Here is a 21770-nt window from a genome sequence, read left to right as displayed (position 1 = left end):
AACTGATATAATCAATATGGAGGTTCCTTAAAAAACTACAACTAGATCCACAATATGATCCAGAAATCCCACGACTGAGCATATATCCTGAGAAAGTCATAATTAAAAATGACACTTGCACCCCAATGTTCACTGCAGTATGGGTTATAAGCCAGGACATGGAAACAATCTCAACGTCTATCAACAGATGAATGGATAAAGAAATTGTGGTACATATACACAGTGGAATGTCACACAGCTATTAAAAGGAATAAACTGGATCGCTTGTAATTTTGTAGATGCACCTAGAGTATGTCATACAGAGTGAAGTCAAACAGAGAAACAAATATCATATATTAAGACACATATGTAGAATCTAGAAAAAAGGTATAGATGACCCTATTTGCAAGGCAGGAATAAGGACGAAGAAAGACAACAAATTTGTCCACACGGTGAGGGAAGAAGAGGGTGGGGTGAATTGGAAGGGTAGCTAGCACTGATATGGATAAACTATCACATGAAAAATATTGATATGGATAAACTATCACATAAAAAATACACAGCTAATGAGAGGCTGCCGGATAACACACAGTCAGCTTGGTATATTGTGAAAACCAAAGGGGTGGGATGGTGACGGTGGGAGGGAGGGTCATGAAAGAGGGGATACATATATATATGCTTATAGTTGACTCACCTTGTTCTATAGCAGAAACTAATAACACTGGAAAGCAATTCTACACCAACTGAAAACAAACACATTAAAAAAAAAACAAAGTGGTGTGTATGTGTATATATATACATATGTATGTGCAAAGGAAAATTATTCAGCCACAAAAAAGGAACAAAATTGGTGTACTTTGTAGAAATATGGACCTAGAGTTGTCACACAGAGTGAAGTCAGTCCAAAAAGACAAAAGGAAATATCGTATCTTAATACTTATATGGGGTATCCAGAAACATGATACAGAAGAACCTATTTTCAGGGCAGGAATAGAGCTGCAGATGTAGAGAAGGAACTTGTCGAAACAGTCCAGGAAGGAGAGGGTGGGGTTAATTGAGCAACTAGCCTTGACATATATACACTGTCATGTATAATATAGAAATCTAGTGGGGAGCTGCTGTACAACCAATGGAACTCAGTTCTCTGCTGTGTGATGACCTAGATGGGTGGGATTGGGAATGGGGTGGGAGGGAGAAGCCAGAGGGTAGATATAGATATATCTATATGATTCTCGTTGATGTGCAGCAGAAAGCAACACGACACTGGCAAGCAATTATTCTCCAATTCAAAATAAATTTTAAAAACGTGGTATGTATATACAATGCAATATCATTTAACCATAAAAACAAAGGAAACTGGATCATGTATAGAGACGTGGATAGACTTAGTGCTGTCATACGGAGTGAATAAATCAAAAGAGAAAAAATATCATAGATGACACATATATGTGGACTCTAGAAGTAGTGTTATAGATGAACCTATCTACAGGGCAGAAATAGAGCCACAGGTGTAGAGAGTGGGCATGTGAACACGCTCCGGGAAGGAGCGGGTGGGCAAGCTGACAGAGGGGCACTGACATCTGCACACTCCTTGTGTGAAACGGACAGCTAGCGGGAAGCTGCCAGGCATCCCAGGAAGCTCAGCTCGGTGCTTCGGGAAGATCAAGAGGGGTGGGACGGTGAGTCTCTTGGGAGACTCAAGATGGGGAGATGTATGTACACTTACGGCTGACTGACACTGGTGTACAGCAGAAACTAATTACACTGTAGTTACTTTTCCATTGAAAAGTAAAAGAAAAAAAAAAGAATGGGGGAAAATATTTTCAGATGATAAAACAAATACTCTCCAAAATATAAGAACAGCTCGTGGAGCTCAATATCCAAAAAACAAACCAAAAAACCTAAACAGACACCTCGCAAAGTAGATATACAGATGGCAGAGAAGCAGATGTGAAGATGCTCATCATGAATTATTAGAGAAATGCAAGTCAAAACTACAGTGAGCTATCACCTCACACCTGTCACCTTGGCCATCACCTAGAAATCTACACAATAAATGCTGCACAGGGTGTGGAGACGAGAACCCTCTCACACTGTTAGCAGGAATGTGAACTGCTATAGCCACTATGGAGAATGGTATGGAGGTTCCTTAAAAGACTATAAAAAGAACTGTCATAGCACTCATCCACCCAACGACTGGGCATACACCCTAGAAAATCATAATTCAAAAGGACACATGTATCCCAGTGTTCAATGCAGCAGCATTTACAACAGCCAGGATGTGGGAAGAACCTGTCTAGGGAAACACGAATGGATAAAGCAGCTGTGGTACAAATACAGAAATGAATATTACTCAGCCACAAAAAGGAAGGAAACTGGGTCACTTGTAGACGAATCTAGTGTACGTCATAAAGAGTGAAGTAAATCAGAAAGAGAAAAACAAATATCATATTTTAACATATACTTGGAATCTAGAACACCAGTACAGATGAACGTACTTGCAGGGCAGGAATCGTGACACAGACAGAGAACAAATTTGTAGACACAGCAGGGAAGGAGCGGGTAGAGTGAGCTGAAAGAAGAGTGAAATGAATCAACTACCACGCGGACGACAGACAGCTGGCGGGAAGCTGCTGGGCAACGCTCTGTGAATACCTAGAGGGGTGAGACGCAGGCTCAAGAGGGAAGGGATGTACGCGTACTTACAGCTGATTCACACTGATGTAAACAGAAGCCAACACAACACTGGAAACCAATTATCCTCCAATTTAAAAAAAAGATGTCTTACACATACAGACAATGGAATACTGCTCAGCAGTAAAATGGAACAAAACTGGGTCACCTGTCGGGATGTGGATGGGTCCAGAGTTGTACAGAGTGAAATAAGTCAGGTAAAACAACAGATACTGTGGATTAACACACATATATATGGAAGCTGGAAAAATGTTACAGATGATCCCATCTGTAGAGCCGGAACAGAGACGCTGAGGTAGAGAGCAGACTCGCGGACACGGCAAGGCGAACTGAGAGAGGAACACTGACATATGCACACTGCCATGCGGACCGTGGATAGCTAGCGGGCAGCTGCGGTATCACACGGGGGCCCAGCTTAGTGGGCGGCGAGGATCGAAAGGGGTGGGATAGTGAGAGTGGGAGGGAGACTCAATACACATGGTGTGTGTGTGTGTGTATCTATCTTTATATCTGATTCACATTGTCTTATAGCAGAAACCAATGCAACACTGTAAAGCAGCTGTCCTTCAAAAATATAAATTAAAAAAAAAAAGATGTGGTACATATAAACAATGGAACATTACTAAGCCATAAAAAGGAACATAATAGTGTCATTTCAGAGATGTGCATGGACCAAGAGCTGTCAGAGACGGTTAAGTAAGTCAGAAAGACAAAGGAAATGTCGTATGTTAACACATATATGTGGAATCTGGAAAATGGTACAGAGGAACCTTTTATCTGGGCAGGAAGAGAAACACAGTTGTAGAGAATGGCCTTTGTGGACACGCCAGCGGAAGGCGAGAGTGAAGCACTGAGAGAGCAGTGCCGACACAGCCACCCTGTGTGAAGCAGATGCTGGGGGGAGGCTGCTGCACAGCGCGGGCGGCCAGCTCGTTGAGCTGCAACGACCAGGCGGGGTGGAACGGGACACGGAGGGGAAGCTCCGCACAGAGCGGACAGAGGCACACTCACAGCTGATTCACACTGTTGCACAGGAGAAACTAACAACACTGTAGAGCAATTATACTCCAATGAAAACTAACAATATCAAAAAAAAAGAACGGCAGAAAACATTTGCAAACTAAATAACAAAGGGTTAATCTCCAAAATATACAAACAGCTCATTGAGCTCAATATTGAAAAAAACAATCCAATCAAAAAATGGCCAAAAGATCTAAATAGACAGCTCTCCAAAGAAGACACACAGTTGGCCAAGAAGCACATGAAAAGATGCTCAACATCACTAATTATTAAAGAAATGCAAATCAAAACTACCATATGGTATCACCTCACACCAGTCAAAATGACCATCATCAAAAAATCTACACACAATAAATGCTGCAGAGGGTGTGGAAAAAAAGGGAATCTTCTTGCACTGTTGCGGGGATGCAAACTGGTATAGCCACTATGGAGAATGGTATGGAGGTTCCTTAAAAAACTACAGATAGAACTACCATACCACCAGGAATCCCATGCCTGGGCATATACCCTGAGAAAACCATAGTTCAAAATAACACATGTATCCAGATATTCACTGCAGTGGTATTGGTAACAGCCAGAATGTGGAGACCTAATTGTTTATGGAAAGATGAAGAGGTATACATACATACATACAATGTATATATTGTGTATATACACACATACATACAATGTATATACATACACACAATATGTACAATGTATATATACATATATACAATAGAATGCTCAGTTGTGTCTGACTCTTTGCTCCCTATGGGCTGTAGCCCACCAGGCTTCTCTGCAGGTGGAATCTTTCAGGTAAGAACACTGGAGCAGGTTGCCATTTCCTCCTGCAGGAGATCTTCCTGACCCCGGGTGGAACCCGCATCTCTTGGGTGGCCTACACTGGCAGGTGGATTCTTTTACCACTGCACCACCTGGGAAGTGGCACCACCACTAAACAGAATGAAACAGGGTCCTCTGTAGAGAGGTGGACCGATCTAACGTCTGTCATACAGAGTGAAGTAAGTCACAAAGAAAAAAACAAATCCCGTGTAGTGAGACATACATGTGGAATCTAGAAAAATGGTTGTGTGTGTGTGTGTGTGTGTGTGTGTGTGTGTGTTAGTCGCTCAGTTGTTTCCAACTCTTTGTGAGCCCATGGACCATAGCCTGCCAGGCTCCTCCATCCATGGAACTCTCCAGGCAAGAATACTGGAGTGAGTAGCCATTCCCTTCTCCAAGGGATCTTCCCCGCCCAGAAAAATGGTAGAGATGAAGCTATTTTCAGCAACAGAGACGCAATGCAGAGAAGAAACATGTGGACACATGTGGGAAGGGAAGTGGGGGACGAACTGGAGATTAGGATTGGCATACATATACTACCACGTGTGAAACGGATGGGCAGGGGGAACCTCCTGTGTGGCACAGGGATCTCAGCTCTGAGATGACACATTTGGGTGCGATGTGGGTGGGGGTGGGAGGAAGGTCCATGATGGAGGGGATAAATGTATACACACAGCCGATTCACGTTGTTCAGCAGAAACTAGCACAGCATTGTTAAGCATTATATGCCAATAGGAAAAAAAAGATTGAGGAGTGACAAAGGGGGAGTGAAACTGAGCAGGATCTTGTGGGGGTTCTGAGCAGCGAATCATTTCTGTCCCCCGTTTCTTGTTTGGAGGGAAGAGACTCCAGCCTGCATGACCTTCTCTGATTTCTAAAGAGAGATTCAAACAGTCACTTGCTGGGAAGGAAAAGGATGCAGAGATGGGAGGAACAGCCAAGAAACCACCTGAAGCAAGATTTGAGGAACCAGAGAAACTCATCAAGAGTAGGAGACCGGGGCTTTCCTGGTGGTCCAGTGGTTAAGAATTCCAGGGTTCGACCCCTTATTGGGGAACTAAGATCCCACATGTCTTGGAGCAACTAAGGCCGTGTGCCCCAAATACTGAAGCCTGGGCACCACAACTAGAGTCCATTTGCCTGAACAAAATATCCCACGTGACGCAACTAAGGCCCAATCTGCCAAATAAATAAATAAAGAAGAAGAAGAAGAGCGCAGGCCCTGCACACACCCTAATCTTCACAGGAACTCCAGTCTTGAGCCATTGTTGTAAAAATTCCTCAGTGATTCCTCCCATGTTGGGAGATTGTATTTCGATGCAGGAACCTGCTGGAAGCTTGCCTGGCAAAGCAACAAGGCTAATCTTTTCTGCTTCACCCAGAACTGTCTCCGAGATTTGATTTGGCACCAGTGCACAGAGGCTGAATTTTCAGCATCACCTCAAGCCACAGATCATTGCTAATGACGACAGGGGGACGTGTGTGATGGGTTCTGGGCCACTGACCAGGCTGTTCCCCTCTGAGGACACAATAATAGCCACCCAATGCCCTGGCTACTCCCAGGGGGCTGAGGAGTCCTGGACTTGTTTGCCTTAGTTTCCCCATCTGTGCACTGGGGGAGGTGGATGAGGAAAGGGCACGGGCTTTGAGGTCAGAGAGAAAACCAAGCCCTCTCTCTCTGGTTTGTGACCTCAGGAAAATCACCTCACCTTACCGTTTGGGCCTCAGTTTCCTTGTCTCTAAAGGGGAAATAAAAATTGTATCAAACTGCAGAATAAATAGGAGGGTCCCACAGAACATGCTCTGGGCAGCATTCTTGCCTGGACCCTCGACAAATGTAGGATTAAATAGGCAATGCCCCTGTGGAGCCCATACCTCCTGTCCTCAATTGCCCTCAAGGAAACAGGGTTTGCAGGGGGCCAGGGGGGGGCAAGCAGGACTAGGTGCACACACAGGGTGCCTTTTGGGGCCTCCAGATGGCCCCATTCCTGAGACCTCTAGCCCATGGCTGAGGCCCAAACAGCCCAGGCCTCCAGGGAATTAATTGGTCTCAGAAACAACCAGCTGTGGTTCGAAGCAGAAGCCTGTGGCCATGCAACAGATATTCACCTTGGAGGCCCCTAAGGAACACGGTCTCCACCCCCATCCCCCTTCCTTTGGAGCCCAGCACAGTGCATGGGTGGGGGAACAGGTGAGGCTGGTTCCTCTGGTGGCCCTGGGGCCCGGCAGAGCAGCCCCTCCAGACTCGTGGGTGCAGATGGAACACTCCTCACCTGGGTGCACAGGAGATCCAGCTGCCTGCAGCTCTCTTGGAAGCTAAGTGCTTCTGCAACATCCCTTCCCAACAGTCCCAAGTTCCTGGGTGTCAACTGTGACTCTCAGTTCAAAGTCTAGTAGTTCCCCAGGAGGGGAGAGGTCTGCTTGGCAGTGCAACCCCTTGCTGGCACTGACTTCTGGCCAAATCCAAGCTTTCACCTCTGCCCCAGAGGATGTTCCCAGGGATGGACAATCCTCCCAGGAACAAAGAAGGATGGGGAAGCAGCCCACAGACTAAGCCTCCTGAGGCCCAGCTTCTACACTGAGAACACCATAGGTCTGGGGCCCACAAGGTCCCAGTTTCTTCCACAAGGCTGCAGTGGTGCAGAGACAGGGGAGGATACACGCTTCCCCTTGTACCAGCCCCCCAGGCTCACTGGTCTCTGCACAGCGCCCAGCTTCCTGGCCACCTCTTCCCCATGGCAGCCATGAGACCCACTCATGGGGGCCATTCTCCTGCTGCTTCTGGATCCTCAACATTTTTGGCACCAGGGATAATTTTTTCATGGACAGGTTGGGGGTGGAGGGGATGGTTTCGAGATGATTCAAGCACATTACATCTATTGTGTACTTGATTTCTATTACTACATCAGCTCCACCTCAGATCATCAGGCATTACATCCAGGAGACTGTGGACCCCTGCCTTAGAGCCTCCCCTTGCTCAGTCTCCACTCCAATTCCATGAGGTGGTCACATTTATTCCTCCATCATCCAGATGAAGAAATCAGAGTTTAGGGAGATAAAGTCACTTATTCCAACCCATCTAGCAATAGGCCATGGAGCTGAGATTTAAATTCAGGTTACCCCACCTGTCTCAATCACTGTGCCCCTTGGCCTAGCCTTCCTGTGTTGCCACATTGAGGCCAGGGTTGAGGGGGGAAGGGGGGGCTTGCCTGGGACCTGGCTCCCTGACAAAGTTTTGCCCACAGGCATCAGCATGCCTCTGGGGCTTCCCCGGTGGCTCAGCGGTAAAGAAACCACTTGCAATACAGGAGACTAGGAGACACGGGTTTGATCCCTACCTGGGTTGGGAAGATCCCCTGGAGGAGGGAATGGCAACCCACTCCAATATTCTTGCCTGGGAAATCCCATAGACAGAGGAGCCTGGCGGGCTAGTCCATGGGGTCACAAAGAGTCATAAGTGACTGAGCAGGATCAGCATGCCTCAATGTCCAGAATCGCTCCCCAGAAAAAACAGCCAGAAAGGGAGAGTTAGGAATGAGGTGTGTAAGTCTGGTTCATCCTGGCACTCACCAGGGCAACTTGGAAATGACCTTGTCCTTATCACATCAAGAGGAGCTTGGGGGTCTATGAGAAGATGTGAAGATTCAGGTAGGCCCTGGAGAACTAAAGCCCACTAGACCTCCCTCTGTCTCTTTGCCACACACACAAAACAGGCTTCTCAGGCGGCTGTACAGAAGGTCTTCTCCGAGGCGCAGAGCAAAGACATCTCCGCACACAGCACCCCAGGAGTGTTCTGTCCAGGAAGGAGTAAGGTAGGGACCTTCCTCAGAGAAGGCCAAGGACTTCAAAACCACCGTTTCTCAGGGGTCTTGTTCTGCCTCAGCTTCTCAAGAGGTGAGTCCTGTCCACCCAGCACTCCCGGGTCTCCACACTTCTGGAGCGGAAGCCTCGGTTCAGTTACTTGGAATCTTCCAGACAGGACCACGTTTGTCCTTCAGACAACAAAAGCCGCGTCACTCCTGGGGGGAGGGGGCTCCTCCGGAAGCTCCCCTGTCCCTTCTTGGCCTCTTTCCCAGTCACTGCCACAACTCTGAGACAGGGGCCCCGGCAGGACTGTTTTCCGACGTAGGACACCGAGGGTCCGCGAGGGAGAGGCTCGCTGAGCGCCACCCGGCTGGCCAGAGATAGAGCCCGGAGCCAACGACATCTGTCCGCTGCAGCGGCAGGGCTCCCGACACCAGGACAAACCTCCAGCCCTCTCCGCCCTCTGGCCTCACCGGGGCCTCATCTGCCCGTTTCGCCGAGGGAGAGAGGACAGAGGAGAAAGTGCCCTGACCGAGGGAGCAACAACTCTTCTGGATTCCAGGGGGCTGGGACGACTTGGTGTTGTTTCTCAAACAACGCCTTCTCCTCCTAGACAGAGACCGCCGGACTCTAGAGGCGGCCGAAGAGTGCAGTCAGCATCTTTGGGTCGAGAGTCCTTCCGAGTCCGCTCCGTCCAGCGCCGCCGGCTGGTTGGCTTTGTCCCCAGTACTCCCGCCCCAACTAAGGGCCCCGAAGAGAACAAGGGGTCGGGGGTGTTTCCGCTTCGGTGGGACTCTGAGAAAAGACGGCGGGGTCCCGCCTTCCGGCGGCCGCTCCAGGAACCCCGGAGCTACTGAGAACCAGCGGAGGAACAAACCTCGCGCGCGCCCGCCCGCCCGCCCGCCTCCAAGCGTCCCCAGGACCACCCGCCCGAGTCTCCCGAAGGGCAGCCGGGCCTTGGGGCTCAGGAGCTCAGGCGAGCCCCACCACCGCGCTTCCCCCGAGGAGCGGCGAGTCCCGGACGACTCGCAAGCGGTGCTCTGGAGCTTGCCGCCGCTCGGACTACACCCCCGACGCTCCTCCCGCTCGGGCTCACTTACCGTGCACCAGTCTCCGCATGTCTTGGTACCGAGCCCACAGGTGTGCGCTGGGCTCGGCGGCGCCGCCGGCCGGCGCCGGGGCGGGCGCGGAGCGCGGGGCGCCCGGGCAGTGGGCGCCGGGACCCGGGGGGCCGCAACCTGGGCAGGAGGGCGAGGACGAGGCGGCTCGCGGCCCGCCGTGATCTCGGCGCGGCACCCAGCGCCGAGCGGCCGCCCGCAGCCCCGCACCCGCCATGCCCGCTGCGCGCAGCCCGCGCAGCCCTTGGCCCTCAGGCCAGTCCGCCGCCCCTCCGACTGCGGGCCCGCCACGGTGGCCTCGTGCTCCCTCACGGCGGCCGGCCAATGGGCGCGGCGCGCGGAGCCCGTCCGCCAATGGGCGCGCCCCTCGGCCCCGGCGGGGCGGGAGGTCCCGGGCGAGGCGGGGCGGGGCGGGTTGCCGGGCCCCTTCCCCCAGTCTCCCGAGAGGTCCAGAAGTCTGCGCCCCTCTGCGGAATCTGCTGAGGCCATGGCGGCTCTTTCTGTCCTCCTCCCGAGAGGTCGGAATACCTAAGAACGGCCGTCCCCGCGAGGCTCCGGACGGCCCGGGCTTGGAAAGGAGAGGGCCAGAGTGCTGCGGGTCTACCTGGGCCCCCCAGTCCTCTTTCTCCCTCTCTGCTACTGGGTCCTCCCGCCCCTTCCTCCACCCCCTGTGTTCCAGACCTCAGATCCTCCGCCGCTTCCCCCAGTTCTGAAACCCGGGTCTTGTTCCCCGCCTCCCGCCCATGACTGGCTATGCCAGGCCGTTTCACTCACTTACCTAGAGAATAAAGAGTTCTTCCCGCGCGCTCCCTGCTGCCAGCCCCACGCTGGGTGAGACCTGGGGACCCGCAGTGCAGCCGACGCCCGCTGAAGCAGCCCCTTCGTTCTCCGGGCTCTGTGTCCACACAGGTGAACCCTATTAACGTGGAGCGAGGTGGAGGGCCAGGGCTGACTGCGCCCGCCTGGTTCCTACCTCAGCAAATGGCCGCACCGACCCGCACCACTCCTCGCTTCCCCACTTGGACCTCTCATGCTCTTCTAGCACTATCAACAGGATTTTCAACAAAATTACTCTTTCCTGCTGGGAAGCACTCTCCACCCGCGTTTATTTCACTCAGATTCGTTATCTGAGTCCTCAAATATCCGTGTCCTGGGCCTTGAGCAGGCCTACCCTGCACCTGGGGCCTTGTCGGTGGAGAGCTAGCTAGACACTGTTTCCTTGAGGTGCTCTCCGCGGTGGCCTCGCCGGCTTTAAGGGTGTGTGTACAGTCTACTATTCCCTGCCCGTTGACTGAGGACCTACAGTGCCAGTCATGTGACGAGTGCTGGCACAGGATAATAGAGGCCATAGGTGGGCCCGTGGGGTGGGTGGGTGCGGCCCCCGACCCCAGGGCCCCAGTGAACTAGGTGTGTGCTGGGGGTTTGGCCACCTATAAGTCTTGTCTGGGTGGAAGATGGGTGCTCTGTGGCATGCAGCCCGCAGAGCCACCAAGAGAAGCCAGAGTGGGCACCAAGCCGGTGTGTGGACATGGTTTAGTAGGGTTTGCACCAGGAGAAGGCAGGTTATCCAGGCAGCAGCTTGGGCCTGGCAGCTCAGCAGCGGGCCCTGCTACCTTCTAGAGTTGCTGCTTGATCTCTCTTTTCCAGCCTGTTTTTATATATTGTGTCTATAATACTAAACTCTCTTACTGATTCTAAGTTTTCATTTGATGTTCTTAGATTGTCTAGTAGTCTGGGAATAACGGTAAGTGCCCCGTACAGGATAGTTTTTATTAATGTTATAGTTGTTTGCCACAAGATGCTTACTTAGACTTTTGTCGTGCTAAAGTTCAGCTTTCAACAGTGCATCTCAAATCCTGTTATTTTTAGAAGTCTAGGCATCAGTTACGATCACGAAGTAAATGCAAGGCGTTGCGTGACTGTATTTTAGAGCATGGTGCAGTACACGTTTAGTAGTACATCAGTGAGCGTCATCACTTCTCTTAGGACTTTAAGAGAAAAGATGGCGGTGGCAGAGTAGGGGGCGCGGCCGCCAACTCTGAGTACCAGCTTGAACAAGGGAGGGCAGGGGGCGGGGCCAGGCCGACGCCACGTGGGAGGTCCCGCCCCTCGGCCCGCCCTGCCTCCAAGAGCAGGAGTATCTGCGCCTGCTGGGCTCGGCTTCACCGAGCATGCGCACTCCGTCACATTCTGATTGGCGGACCCGCGAGTCCCGTCTCACCCTTGGTGGAGGCGGCCCAGGTTCTGGGTCCGGGGCTCAGCGCCCAGCTCCTTACCCTCTTCGGGCTCCACTGTTGACCACTGTGGAGGCGGTGCAAGACTTGGATTGCAAGGCAACCTGGCCGTCGGACTCAGCAAGGACGGGCAGGGCCGCTTTGGTTTCTTCCGGGCGCTCCAGCCTTTGTTCCGCCTTACCCTCCTCCAACGACCTCCTATGTCCGGCATGTTTTCCCGGGCCCAGGTGAGGCGGGTTCTGCAGCGGATGCCCGGGAAGCAGCGATTCGGCGTCTACAGGTTCCTGCCCTTCTTTTTTGTCCTCGGAGGAACAATGGAGTGGATCATGATTAAAGTGCGCGTGGGCCAGGAGACCTTTTGTAAGTGGGGGTGCAGCAGCCTCCGTTTCTTTTCAAGCAAGCAGGAGGCGGCAAAGGAACCATTTTGCTGGGAATATTGTTAGGTTGCAGACCTCTCATTCCGCTCAGCGCTGAGCTGCTTTTATCCTGCAGAAGGGCGAGTACTGTCTCCCTCATTGGGGCGTGGACTTCCGCCTGGGCTCTCCTACAAGCGGGGCGACAAAGATACATTGGTGTCCAACCTTGAGACCTTCCCTGCACTTAGATGGGAGGGCACGCGACTGCATTCTGGACGCTGTCCTTTCAAGCCTGCCAGTGACACTGGGCCTAAGGAATAGACTTGCCCACAGCATCTAGAAGCGGGATAGAAGGATATGTGTAAGCTCCTAATTGGCACGTCCAAACCCTAGGGAGAGCTGGTCTGCCCCGCTTAAATACCACTGTCCTTACAGGCCAGAGTCATGGGTACCAAGGGCAAGCACTGTAAACAGAGTGCCTGGCATTGCTTTGCTGAGCACTAGCTCTGTATAGGCTAGTTCCTCTTCCAGAAAGACTTCTCTAACTCCTAGGCCCTTTCTGCTTTCTCCCTCTCCAGAAACACGATCACTTGTGAACTGCCAACCCTCTTCTAAAAAATAAATTAGCGGTTTCTAAAGATACTTAATTCTTCTGTTCATCCATTCATTAATATTTAATAACCACCACTTAGAAGACAGAATAAGGCAGAGGGCTCCCCACCCCAGAAGAACACCAATGGGAGAGACAGATCAGTTACTATTAAGTGTGATTACTTGTGAGGGGAAAGTGGAGGGAACATGGGATTCCTGGGTGGGGCACCTGAATTGTACTAGGTGGTGCAGGGAAGGCTGCCTGGAGGAGTGACCATGTCAGGGGGGCCCAAAGATTGTCAGCCAGATGAGGGAAACATTGGTGGTGTTGCAAGTGTCTTCTGCCAGTGGTAAGAGCAAACTTGGGGGCCTTGGTGTGCAAGTATGCTGTGTTTGAGGGACTGAAACAGGTGAGCAGCGTGAGGGATGGTGTGGTTTAAAAGGTGCCTGGAGGGGCCACAAAGGGACCAGAGAACCAAGACTGTATCCCAAAGGACTGAAGAGTTTCAAGCAGCAGGAGGTGAACATATGTGGTGAATGACTTTTTGTGGAAAGCACACTGGCAGGAAGACGTAGGCGTATGGTTGTCCAGGTTTGGGATGGTGGTCTAGACTAGGATGAGATGCTAAGAAGTGGCTAGAGTTGACACTCCAGAGGCAGTACTGACAAGGCCGTGGTGTTTGAGTAGACTCAGATGAGTGGAGGCTTCTGGTGGGGCAGCTGGGGCAGGGGGGAACATAAGCAGAACAGTCCTGGGCTCCATTTTGCCTGTGCTGAGGGGGAGATGGTTATATAGATAGAAGGCACATCTAGGCCTTAGATCTAGGTTAGTGGGTCACTCACATGCAGATTGTGATGAAAGTTAGAGCTTAAGCCCCAGCATTTTAAGGGTGACTGAGAGTGGCCAGAGAGGCAAGGAGGGAAACAAGAAGGGTCTTTTATCGTAGAAGACAGGCAGTTTAGGAAGTTCAACTAAGTGGGTGGGATGTAAGTTTTCTCTCCTCTACCAGGAGACTTGAAGATATGCAAATACTGATCAGGACAGAGCAGGTGGAGGGAGGCTGGATATACCCTGGCCCTTGAGAAGGGAGAGGATGGGATCTGAGCAAGGCCGAGTAGCCCTTGGAAGTCAGTGGGAAGAGTTCTTTACTGACGACTTTTCTCTCTGTGCAGAAAGAGTTCATGGCCATTTGGGGTGAGCGGAGTAGGGTCAGGGCCATGGCTGAAGCAACAGGATTGTCAGGCATCATAGTGGACCCACTTAGGTCCAACACCCACAGTGCGTAGCAAGCAGAGTGAGGCATGGAGAAGGAAGGAAGTTGCATCAATCTGTAGTTGGGGTTTTGAAGGTGTGTCAAGAAGCTGGTACTAGTAAGAGGGAATTTCAGCTGGTTTGGGCAGTAAGAGAGAACAAGGAGCTGAGGAAGTTGGTAAAGATCCAAGGACAGAAAGGCTGGTAGAAAGGGAGTAGAGGTTGTGGTCAGAACAGAAGGAATTTATTACTTCAGAGGAAACTTGCAAGATGGCAAAAGTTGAGAAGTCAGGATGATGAAGGGGGCTGTTGCTTCTTATCTGTTGGGGATGGTGTCAACTGGGAAGATGGCACAGGACAGGGTCAAGGAATCTGAGCTAAATGCCAGCATTTTCAGAGACTGAAGGGTAGTGACGGACGGCAGATGCCAGGGAAGGCAGTGGCAAATGGCAAGGCCCCGGGAGGAAGAGGGTGGAGAAGCAGCAGCCAAGAACAAGGAGACTGCCCTCACCTCCCTGCCCTGAGTTCCTGGGTGTGACAGAGAGAGCAGCAGAGAGCTGTAGGGTTGGAAGTGCCTGAGAGAGGACAGTTAAGACAGATGATTTCAGAGAGAAGTGAAATTGCTAAGAGCTGTGCTGTGACCTGACCCTATCTTTGAGGATGCTGACTCTGACCCTGCTATTGAGAACTTTAACATAGTCCTCATTTAAATCGTGTTTTAAGTTGATTTTGGCATTAAACATTATTGTTGAGATTCAGGTGATAGATCTAGACTACTGGTTAAATTACTCTGATATGTATTTTTAATTCCATAGTTTCTTAAAAAATCTAAATCAAATCTTTGTTTGATACAGATGACGTCTACCGCAGAAAAGCCTCAGAAAGACAGTATCAGAGAAGGCTGCAAGATGCATCAGAGACTGAACTTCAGCAGTCAATAAAGTAAATATCAAACTTCACTACTGCTTTCAACTCCTTTTAAAATGTATTTTTCAGGTCTCTTGTTCTTACACAGAATTGCCTTTATAAACAATTTTTATACTTTTCCTGTCCCTGCTTGAATACTTCCCAAATCACTGATGCACAGCACTTGTGGGAAAATTATTTCCTACTGAAACAACGGACTCTAGTTTGTGAAACATTTCTTAAACAATTCAAGGATGAATCAGGATGCTTTTCAGTGTACCCTAAATTGTGAAGTCCTTTGTTTTAGGTAACCAGGGATAACCTAAGTTAATTTTTTGCTGAACTCAAATTTAATATGAATGAAAGTAAGGTCTCTACTGCAGGGTCATTTAAACGAGGATGACTATGCAGACTGCATTTCTGCCAGCTACCAATTGGTGAACATTTTCCTAGAATGCAAACACACCTTACATTGTTATGAACACCAACAACCCCTTCCCTTGTTTGACTCCACTAATATCAAGGGCTGGACCTCTGTGAGGACTGGGAACCATAGGCTTCACTACCCTCTGTGAGGAAGATGCTGCCTTCATCCAGCTGCTGAAGACACTGCTCCTTCCCCAAAAAAGTGAATCTTCACAGCACTGAGCAACCACAGACTTGAGTTAAATCAGAGGCTCAGGCTATAGGGAGAGTTTGCAATCTAACCCAGAAAAAGTTTGGATCAGGTGGTAGAAAAGCAAAGGCATCTTTCTAGGCTTGGATAACCACATCCAACATCTTTTCAAACAAAAAAATATCTACATATTAAAGAAGACTAAGTTGCAAAATCATTTCTACCTATTCACTCATGAATAAAGAAGCTGATGCTTAAGGCCACAGGTATTATCAAGTTACAGATCTCTGCCACAAATACACTGAAAACTAAGATCATGGCATCCGGGCCCATCACTTCATGGGAAATAGATGGGGAAACAGTGGCTGACTTTATTTTTCTGGGTTCCAAGATCACTGCAGATGGTGATTGCAGTCATGAAATTAAAAGACGCTTACTCCTTGGAAGGAAAGTTATGACCAACCTAGATAGCATATTGAAAAGCAGAGACATTACTTTGTCACCAAAGGTCCATCTAGTCAATGCTATGGTTTTTCCAGTGGTCATGTATGGATGTGAGAGTTGGACTATAAAGAAAGCTGAGCGCCAAAGAATTGATGCTTTTGAACTGTGGTGTTGGAGAAGACTCTTGAGAGTCCCTTGGACTGCAAGGAGATCCAACCAGTCCATCCTAAAGGAAATCAGTCCTGAATATTCATTGGAAGGACTGATGCTGAAGCTGAAACTCCAATACTTCGGCCACCTGATGTGAAGAGCTGACTCATTTGAAAAGATCCTGATGCTGGGAAACACTGAAGGCAGGAAGAGAAGGGGACGACAGAGAATGAGATGGTTGGATGGCATCACTGACTCAATGGACATGGGTTTGGGTGAACTCCAGGAGTTGGTGATGGACAGGGAGGCCTGGCGTGCTGCAGTTCATGGGGTCGCAGAGTCGGACACGACTGAGCGACTGAACTGAACTGAAGGGATTTAAGTCAGTTCATTTATGTTAGAACCAATTTAGTATAAATAAAGAGCCACTCACCACTCACCTCATTAAAGTACTACTGAGCCACTGCTCAGACGTGGCTTGACTATGAAGACCAGTGATGACCAATAGCACCTGGGGGAGGAAGGTAGTCTTCACTTGCACTTTTGTCACAAGAGTTCCTGGTGACCTTAAACCTCACGGTTATTTTAATGACTAGATTATTGCACAATACATTTAAATTGTGGCCTAACTCCATTTTTCCACCGGGCCCCAGTTTTAGAAGTTTAATACTTTGTACATACATAAATATGTAGCATATATACCTTTTACAAAGAGAAGTTGTAAATGCTAGTAAAACCATCAGCTACCTTCTGTGTCTGCTGTGGTTTCCTTCCCGCTTCCATCCCAGAAACAATCTCCAGTCTGAAATTTGTGCCTAACTTCCCTAGAGTTTTCCTCATCATCTTTTTAAAATACAAGTACTGGAGTGCTGATTTAAGACAACAAACCTTTGACGATGACACAACAATGTCTGACATCAAGGGAAGTAGACTAGCAAAGCAATTACTGTATTAAATTGAAGATACTTTCAAAGCACATTAATTTGGATGGTACAGAACTAATTTTTGTTAAACCATTGTGGAGGCTTTTACCTTTGCCTCAATTTTTTTAAGCCTTCTACTAAAGGAATATGACTATGCACTTATCAGACACTAGGGTTATTTAAGGGAGCTGTAATAGTTTAAAGAGCAATGCTCTTATAAGCAGCTTACAGAAGTGCAGTGCCCCCTACTGTGAACTACACCCACAAAGAACTTACATTTAAAAACCAGGATACTTTAGGATAACAAAAGCTAGAAGTCGATGTCCACTGGGGTGCTGGGGGAACTACCTGGGCTTTGGAACTTCACTTTATCATCTGAATGGATAGGGAAAGGACCCAGGCACAGAGTAAATACTCAATAATGGAGGGCTCTCTGTGTTCATCTAGCAGTCCCATTTTGGAAATCTTGCCTGGATCTCTGAAGTTATAGCAATTCAATTAATCTGTTTTTAGAAGTTTGGATTTTTCACACTGAGTTACTTTTCTTTTTTAAAAAAAGAAAATACACTTGGACCACGGTGTTTTCCAAAACAATTTCTCTCCTAATAAAGTATGTGTGTGCTTTAGTCTTCACACATTTATGTGCAATCCACAAGATGTGCATTCTACATCTATTTGGGGAATAGATAATTTGTTCAGGTCTGAACTTTCATTCAGCTGACCTAGCAGACTTCTGAATGAAGAGGGAATTGAGTAATACTTAGCAGTCTTGCTCAGAGTATGTAGCTGGAATGTTTAACTATACATCAACCATCCTTCACAGTATGTTCATGACCACAGATGGCAGGACAGTCCTAAACTCTTAGGAGAACAGAACCACAGGGATTTGCAAAGTGATATTAGAGGAAAACAGTTGGTTGACTTTACCAACACTTTCTGTTAAAAGTGTGGCCATTTTCTAGGAGCTTATAAGCATGATAAAAGTATTTCCAGGCCATTAGTCTCCTCTGGCCACACATCTACTTGAAATGGGTTACAGTGATTTATGATACAGGACATGCTGCCTTACCTTCCACCATCAGTAACAACTCCCTCTGCGACTTTAACTTCAACCTTTGCTGAGGACATGTTAGGAATCCCTGACTGTCAGTCTGAGAGGTGTGACATGGGCACATCAGGCTGTAGCCTGATTATACTTGGCTTCTGTGTTAATGCAGCCTGAGCCCTGGACCAGGGTCGGGACACTGACTTTTGCCTGTACCTGAGGAGCGCTTTTCCTTTAAATTGGCAGCCATACCCCTGTCAGCATAAAATCAAGGTTTGCAGGAATTAAACCTGCTTGAAACTAAACATCTGTCTGACACAAGCTTTAACAGAACAACCAAACCTGGTTAATCCCAATCACTTTGCAAACTCCATTTTTATTTGGATTAAAAAGCTTTAGATGAACAAACATATGATACATACATATTGTAAGACTAGTTACCACTTGAACCTTTTTTGATACAGAAGTTAGAATAAACCAAGTTTTAATCAGGTTTGAAAATGTTCAAATTCAAAAGTCAACAACACCAATTTGGAGATTTTACACAAAGAAGAGTCCCCTCTTAATCTTCCTCACAGGAAGAAAAGGAGGAGGGCAGTTCAAAAAACAAAGCAATTCAAGGCCTTTTAAATCAGTTAGCTGACATACTGTTTTAAACCTATAGGTCTTTCCCCCCACATAAACAAAATTCTTTTCCACATGAACTTACATTTTGAAAACATTTAGGCTATTATACTTTCTAAGCCATATCACTACAGTTCCTAAAGCTCACGGAAAAAAAAAAATGTATAGTTCACGTGTACCTTTTAAAGTCCATACATTTTTTTTTCTTTTTGGAAGATGGCTGACCTCAAATCTTATATCCTAAAATATTAACTGATATTCTCCAAGTCAATATACAGAAAGACATGATTCTAAAATAAATACATAGAGTTTAAAAAACAACAACAACAACAACAACAAAACTTCCTTAGGGCCTGCCTCGTGGCCCTCTGGCCCGGCTCTGCACTGCCTTAGGGAAGCCCCTGGCTGGATCTATGGTTCCTACAGCACCTCTAGACAGGGAAGGAGCCTGGAGGAGGAGTGCTCTGGCTTCTACTGCCCCACATAGCCCACAGTGAAGAGTTTTTAAAGGCTTCCCAAAAGAAGTCTCTTCCAGACCTTAAAAAGGGAAATAAGATGGGTGCATGAAATAAATAAATAACTTAACCAAAATTAAATTTCAGGTTCTTTGGTGTAATTCAAGGATGCCTAGAAATAAAATAATCTGATTGTATTATACAGTCCATGATGAAATGGCCCAAATAACCAGGAACTGAAGATTTATCTGATTCAGTTGAACAATAAGGTACTGACATACTACTGCAAAACATTTCTTAAAATTCAGAATTATTTAAAATACTTGATGCAAATTGAGATCCAGTGGTTGACTATAAGTAATTAAGATACAAGGACCTTCTGTATTTAAAGTATCTAGATACAAAGAGACTTTTTTCCATTCTGTACTCTTTTGTCCCCATGATTTAGTAAGAATAGTGATTAAATATCCAGGTATTGATTCATACCAGATTAAAAGAAAAAAGTGTCCTCGAAGAATCACTCAATTTACAAACAGCAGTGGAAGCTTCACTACAATGGCAACCATCTTGCTACAACAACGCAGGCTTCAAAAATGCTGACTGAAATACTGTTCCACGTTTGACGTTTTCTACCTGTCTGAGCATTATATATTGCCTCCAATTGTTTTTTTCCAGGATCATATAAGAGAGACAGGGTCATCAAACCTAAGTGTTTGGGATCTATAATATTCTTTTTAGTGAGCATTTTCTGAAATTATGAGTCCCTTCTGAAATTCAAAAGCACAAGCTACATTTTAAAATTATTTCAGAAAATCTTAAACTTCTGGTTGAGAATTACAACCTGAAACTTTGGAGGAAAAAAGAAAAAAAAGCCACATCTGATGAGGAAATAAAGCATACTAAAACATATTTGCCTATGCAGGCAATTCAGCCTCTTACAATTATGCTTCTGAAACAGCCCATATCCAGTTAATGCACTCCCCTCCCTAAGTTAGGTTAGGTGTTATGTTTAATAAATCACCCTCCAGCACACCTCAATACCTTCTTCAAGATGAACTTCCATTGTTTCAGTGTAAGAGATTTGAAGTTTTAAATCGTCTTAACATGTATAGGCATAAATTGTGAATTCATTATAAAAAGATCAAGAGTACCCTTAAACTTACCTGCCAAGACTAAACATAATTCAGGGTTGTGCACATGTTCTGCAAAGGTAACTGACACTACAGATGTCTAACTCAGAGCAAGAAAAAGTGCTTTCTCCCTCCGGGTGTCCGGGAGATGCACTAGTTACAGAAGACTGCACAGAGCTAACTTCAGATTTCTGAGTTACTAGAGCAAATGTGCCACGTCTGTCAAACATCTATCAAGTAACTAACAACCTTTTACTTTACCTGGAAGAAACAGTTTTTGCAAAAGTGGCTGAAGATATTTAGGCACATGAAACAGACACAAGTACACCCCCTTCTCTAAGATGTAAACTAGGACCTACTTCACATTTCATGTCAACTTAAACTAATCTGTAAACTCTTTTGTATGTGTTTTTTTTTTCCATTTTGTTTGTTATTTAAAAAACAAACAAAAATACCAACCAAAAAAATGAAAAACAAAAACCCCAAGCCAAGACAAAACCTCTGGTGGTTTCAGCTCTATGGCAACAAGTAAAAAGGTAAAACTCCGAGTCTAAATATACAACCAATTATGAAACTGGTTTTAAACGAAGGAAACATATGCAAAAAAAATCTTTGTGTATTTGATAAAGTCAACTTAATATAACAAAAACAAATTGAAATAGCTTATTAAAAGTGTCCTTATATAAAAATGGCCTTGTGATGTACAGTAAAATGCAATAAAAATTGTCATCCTTTTTATCTCCCCCCACCCCCAGTAACTAAAATGGCTACTGTTCCACAAAACTCTTTATGCTTCTATAAAAGAAAAGTAATTGACGTGATTAAAGGTTTTCTAGATTGTATGCTTGGCGAATGTTGAGGGTGTCTCGGAGCATCAGATCCCGAAGGCGCCATAGGGCATCTGCCATGGTGGTGTGGGCCCCTTTACTTTTTAGCCAGTGAGAGGGAAGGCGGCTCTCCTGTTCTTTCGACAGATGGACATCACGTCTTCGAGCTGAAAATGGAAGTGTGGACAGAGAAATGTAAACATCAGTCCTAAGGTCTGACAGACTTATTGAAATGTGAAACATTTGCTGTTTATTAAATATTATGAAATTAACTCTACAGAATATTTCCCAGAAAATTTCATATATTGTTTTATAGGCATCTTGTTTTTTTTTTTTTTTTAAGTTTCTTTTACTTATTTGCCACACACAGTAAAATGCTGGCATGCATATTTGCATGGCACATGGGGTCTTAGTTACCTGACCAGGGATCGAACCCAGCCCCCTGTAGTGGAAGCCTGGATTCCTAACCACTGGACCACCAGGGAAATCTCTGACATCTTGGTTTTTAGAAAACTATTTTACTTAGGTATGAGTCAACCTAGCCAAGGATGTCTCATTTCATGCTTTACAGTTTAGAAATTTTCTAATTTCTAACAGTTACTTCACAAGAGCTGCACAATGTAACAAAATTACTAGAACTGGGAACATAAGAGTTGCACAAACAGCTAAAAGATCTGACCACTAGTATTTTGTTGTAAGCACTTGTGATATTTAATAACTTCAATACTAACAAAAATTCCTAAAAAGGTAAATGTGAGGAAAGGGAAAACTACTACT

At 46.9% G+C, this 21770-nt stretch overlaps 3 protein-coding genes across 4 annotated transcripts in view; 1 reads left to right on the top strand and 2 right to left on the bottom strand.

Annotated features, from left to right (window-relative positions):
• NT5DC2 (5'-nucleotidase domain containing 2) overlaps window positions 1-9733 on the bottom strand; it is a 42731-nt gene extending 32998 nt beyond the window's left edge. Inside the window, exon 1 of one of the 2 annotated variants that reach the window (XM_070358871.1) lies at window positions 9423-9733. In XM_070358871.1, coding sequence (XP_070214972.1) covers window positions 9423-9657 — 235 coding nt within the window. In that variant the 5' untranslated portion in view covers window positions 9658-9733. The remainder of the gene's footprint in view (window positions 1-9422) is intronic. The other variant, XM_070358870.1, reaches the window with a different exon arrangement.
• Window positions 9734-11613: 1880 nt separating this feature from the next.
• Window positions 11614-14918, top strand: UQCC5 (ubiquinol-cytochrome c reductase complex assembly factor 5). Its single transcript, XM_005898092.3, has 2 exons — window positions 11614-12034; window positions 14728-14918. The coding sequence occupies exons 1-2, from the start codon at window positions 11875-11877 to the stop codon at window positions 14817-14819; spliced, it is 252 nt and encodes an 83-aa protein (XP_005898154.1). The 5' UTR covers window positions 11614-11874; the 3' UTR covers window positions 14820-14918.
• A 3395-nt stretch (window positions 14919-18313) lies between these two features.
• The window catches only part of PBRM1 (polybromo 1), a 106935-nt gene continuing 103478 nt past the window's right edge, over window positions 18314-21770 (bottom strand). The window contains 1 exon segment of the mRNA XM_070360176.1: window positions 18314-21160. Coding sequence (XP_070216277.1) covers window positions 20988-21160 — 173 coding nt within the window. The 3' untranslated portion in view covers window positions 18314-20987.

The sequence above is a fragment of the Bos mutus genome, chromosome 22 (genome assembly GCF_027580195.1).
Source record: "Bos mutus isolate GX-2022 chromosome 22, NWIPB_WYAK_1.1, whole genome shotgun sequence".
Lineage (NCBI taxonomy): Eukaryota > Metazoa > Chordata > Mammalia > Artiodactyla > Bovidae > Bos > Bos mutus.
This window is presented reverse-complemented; position numbering and strand designations above follow the sequence as displayed.

Excerpts from the sequence above, each read along its gene's own strand:
- UQCC5 (XM_005898092.3), top strand. The coding sequence starts at position 11,875 with ATGTCCGGCATGTTTTCCCGGGCCCAGGTGAGGCGGGTTCTGCAGCGG. Across the intron at positions 12,035-14,727 it reads CGTGGGCCAGGAGACCTTTT|ATGACGTCTACCGCAGAAAA; the intron begins GTAAGTGGGGGT and ends TGTTTGATACAG.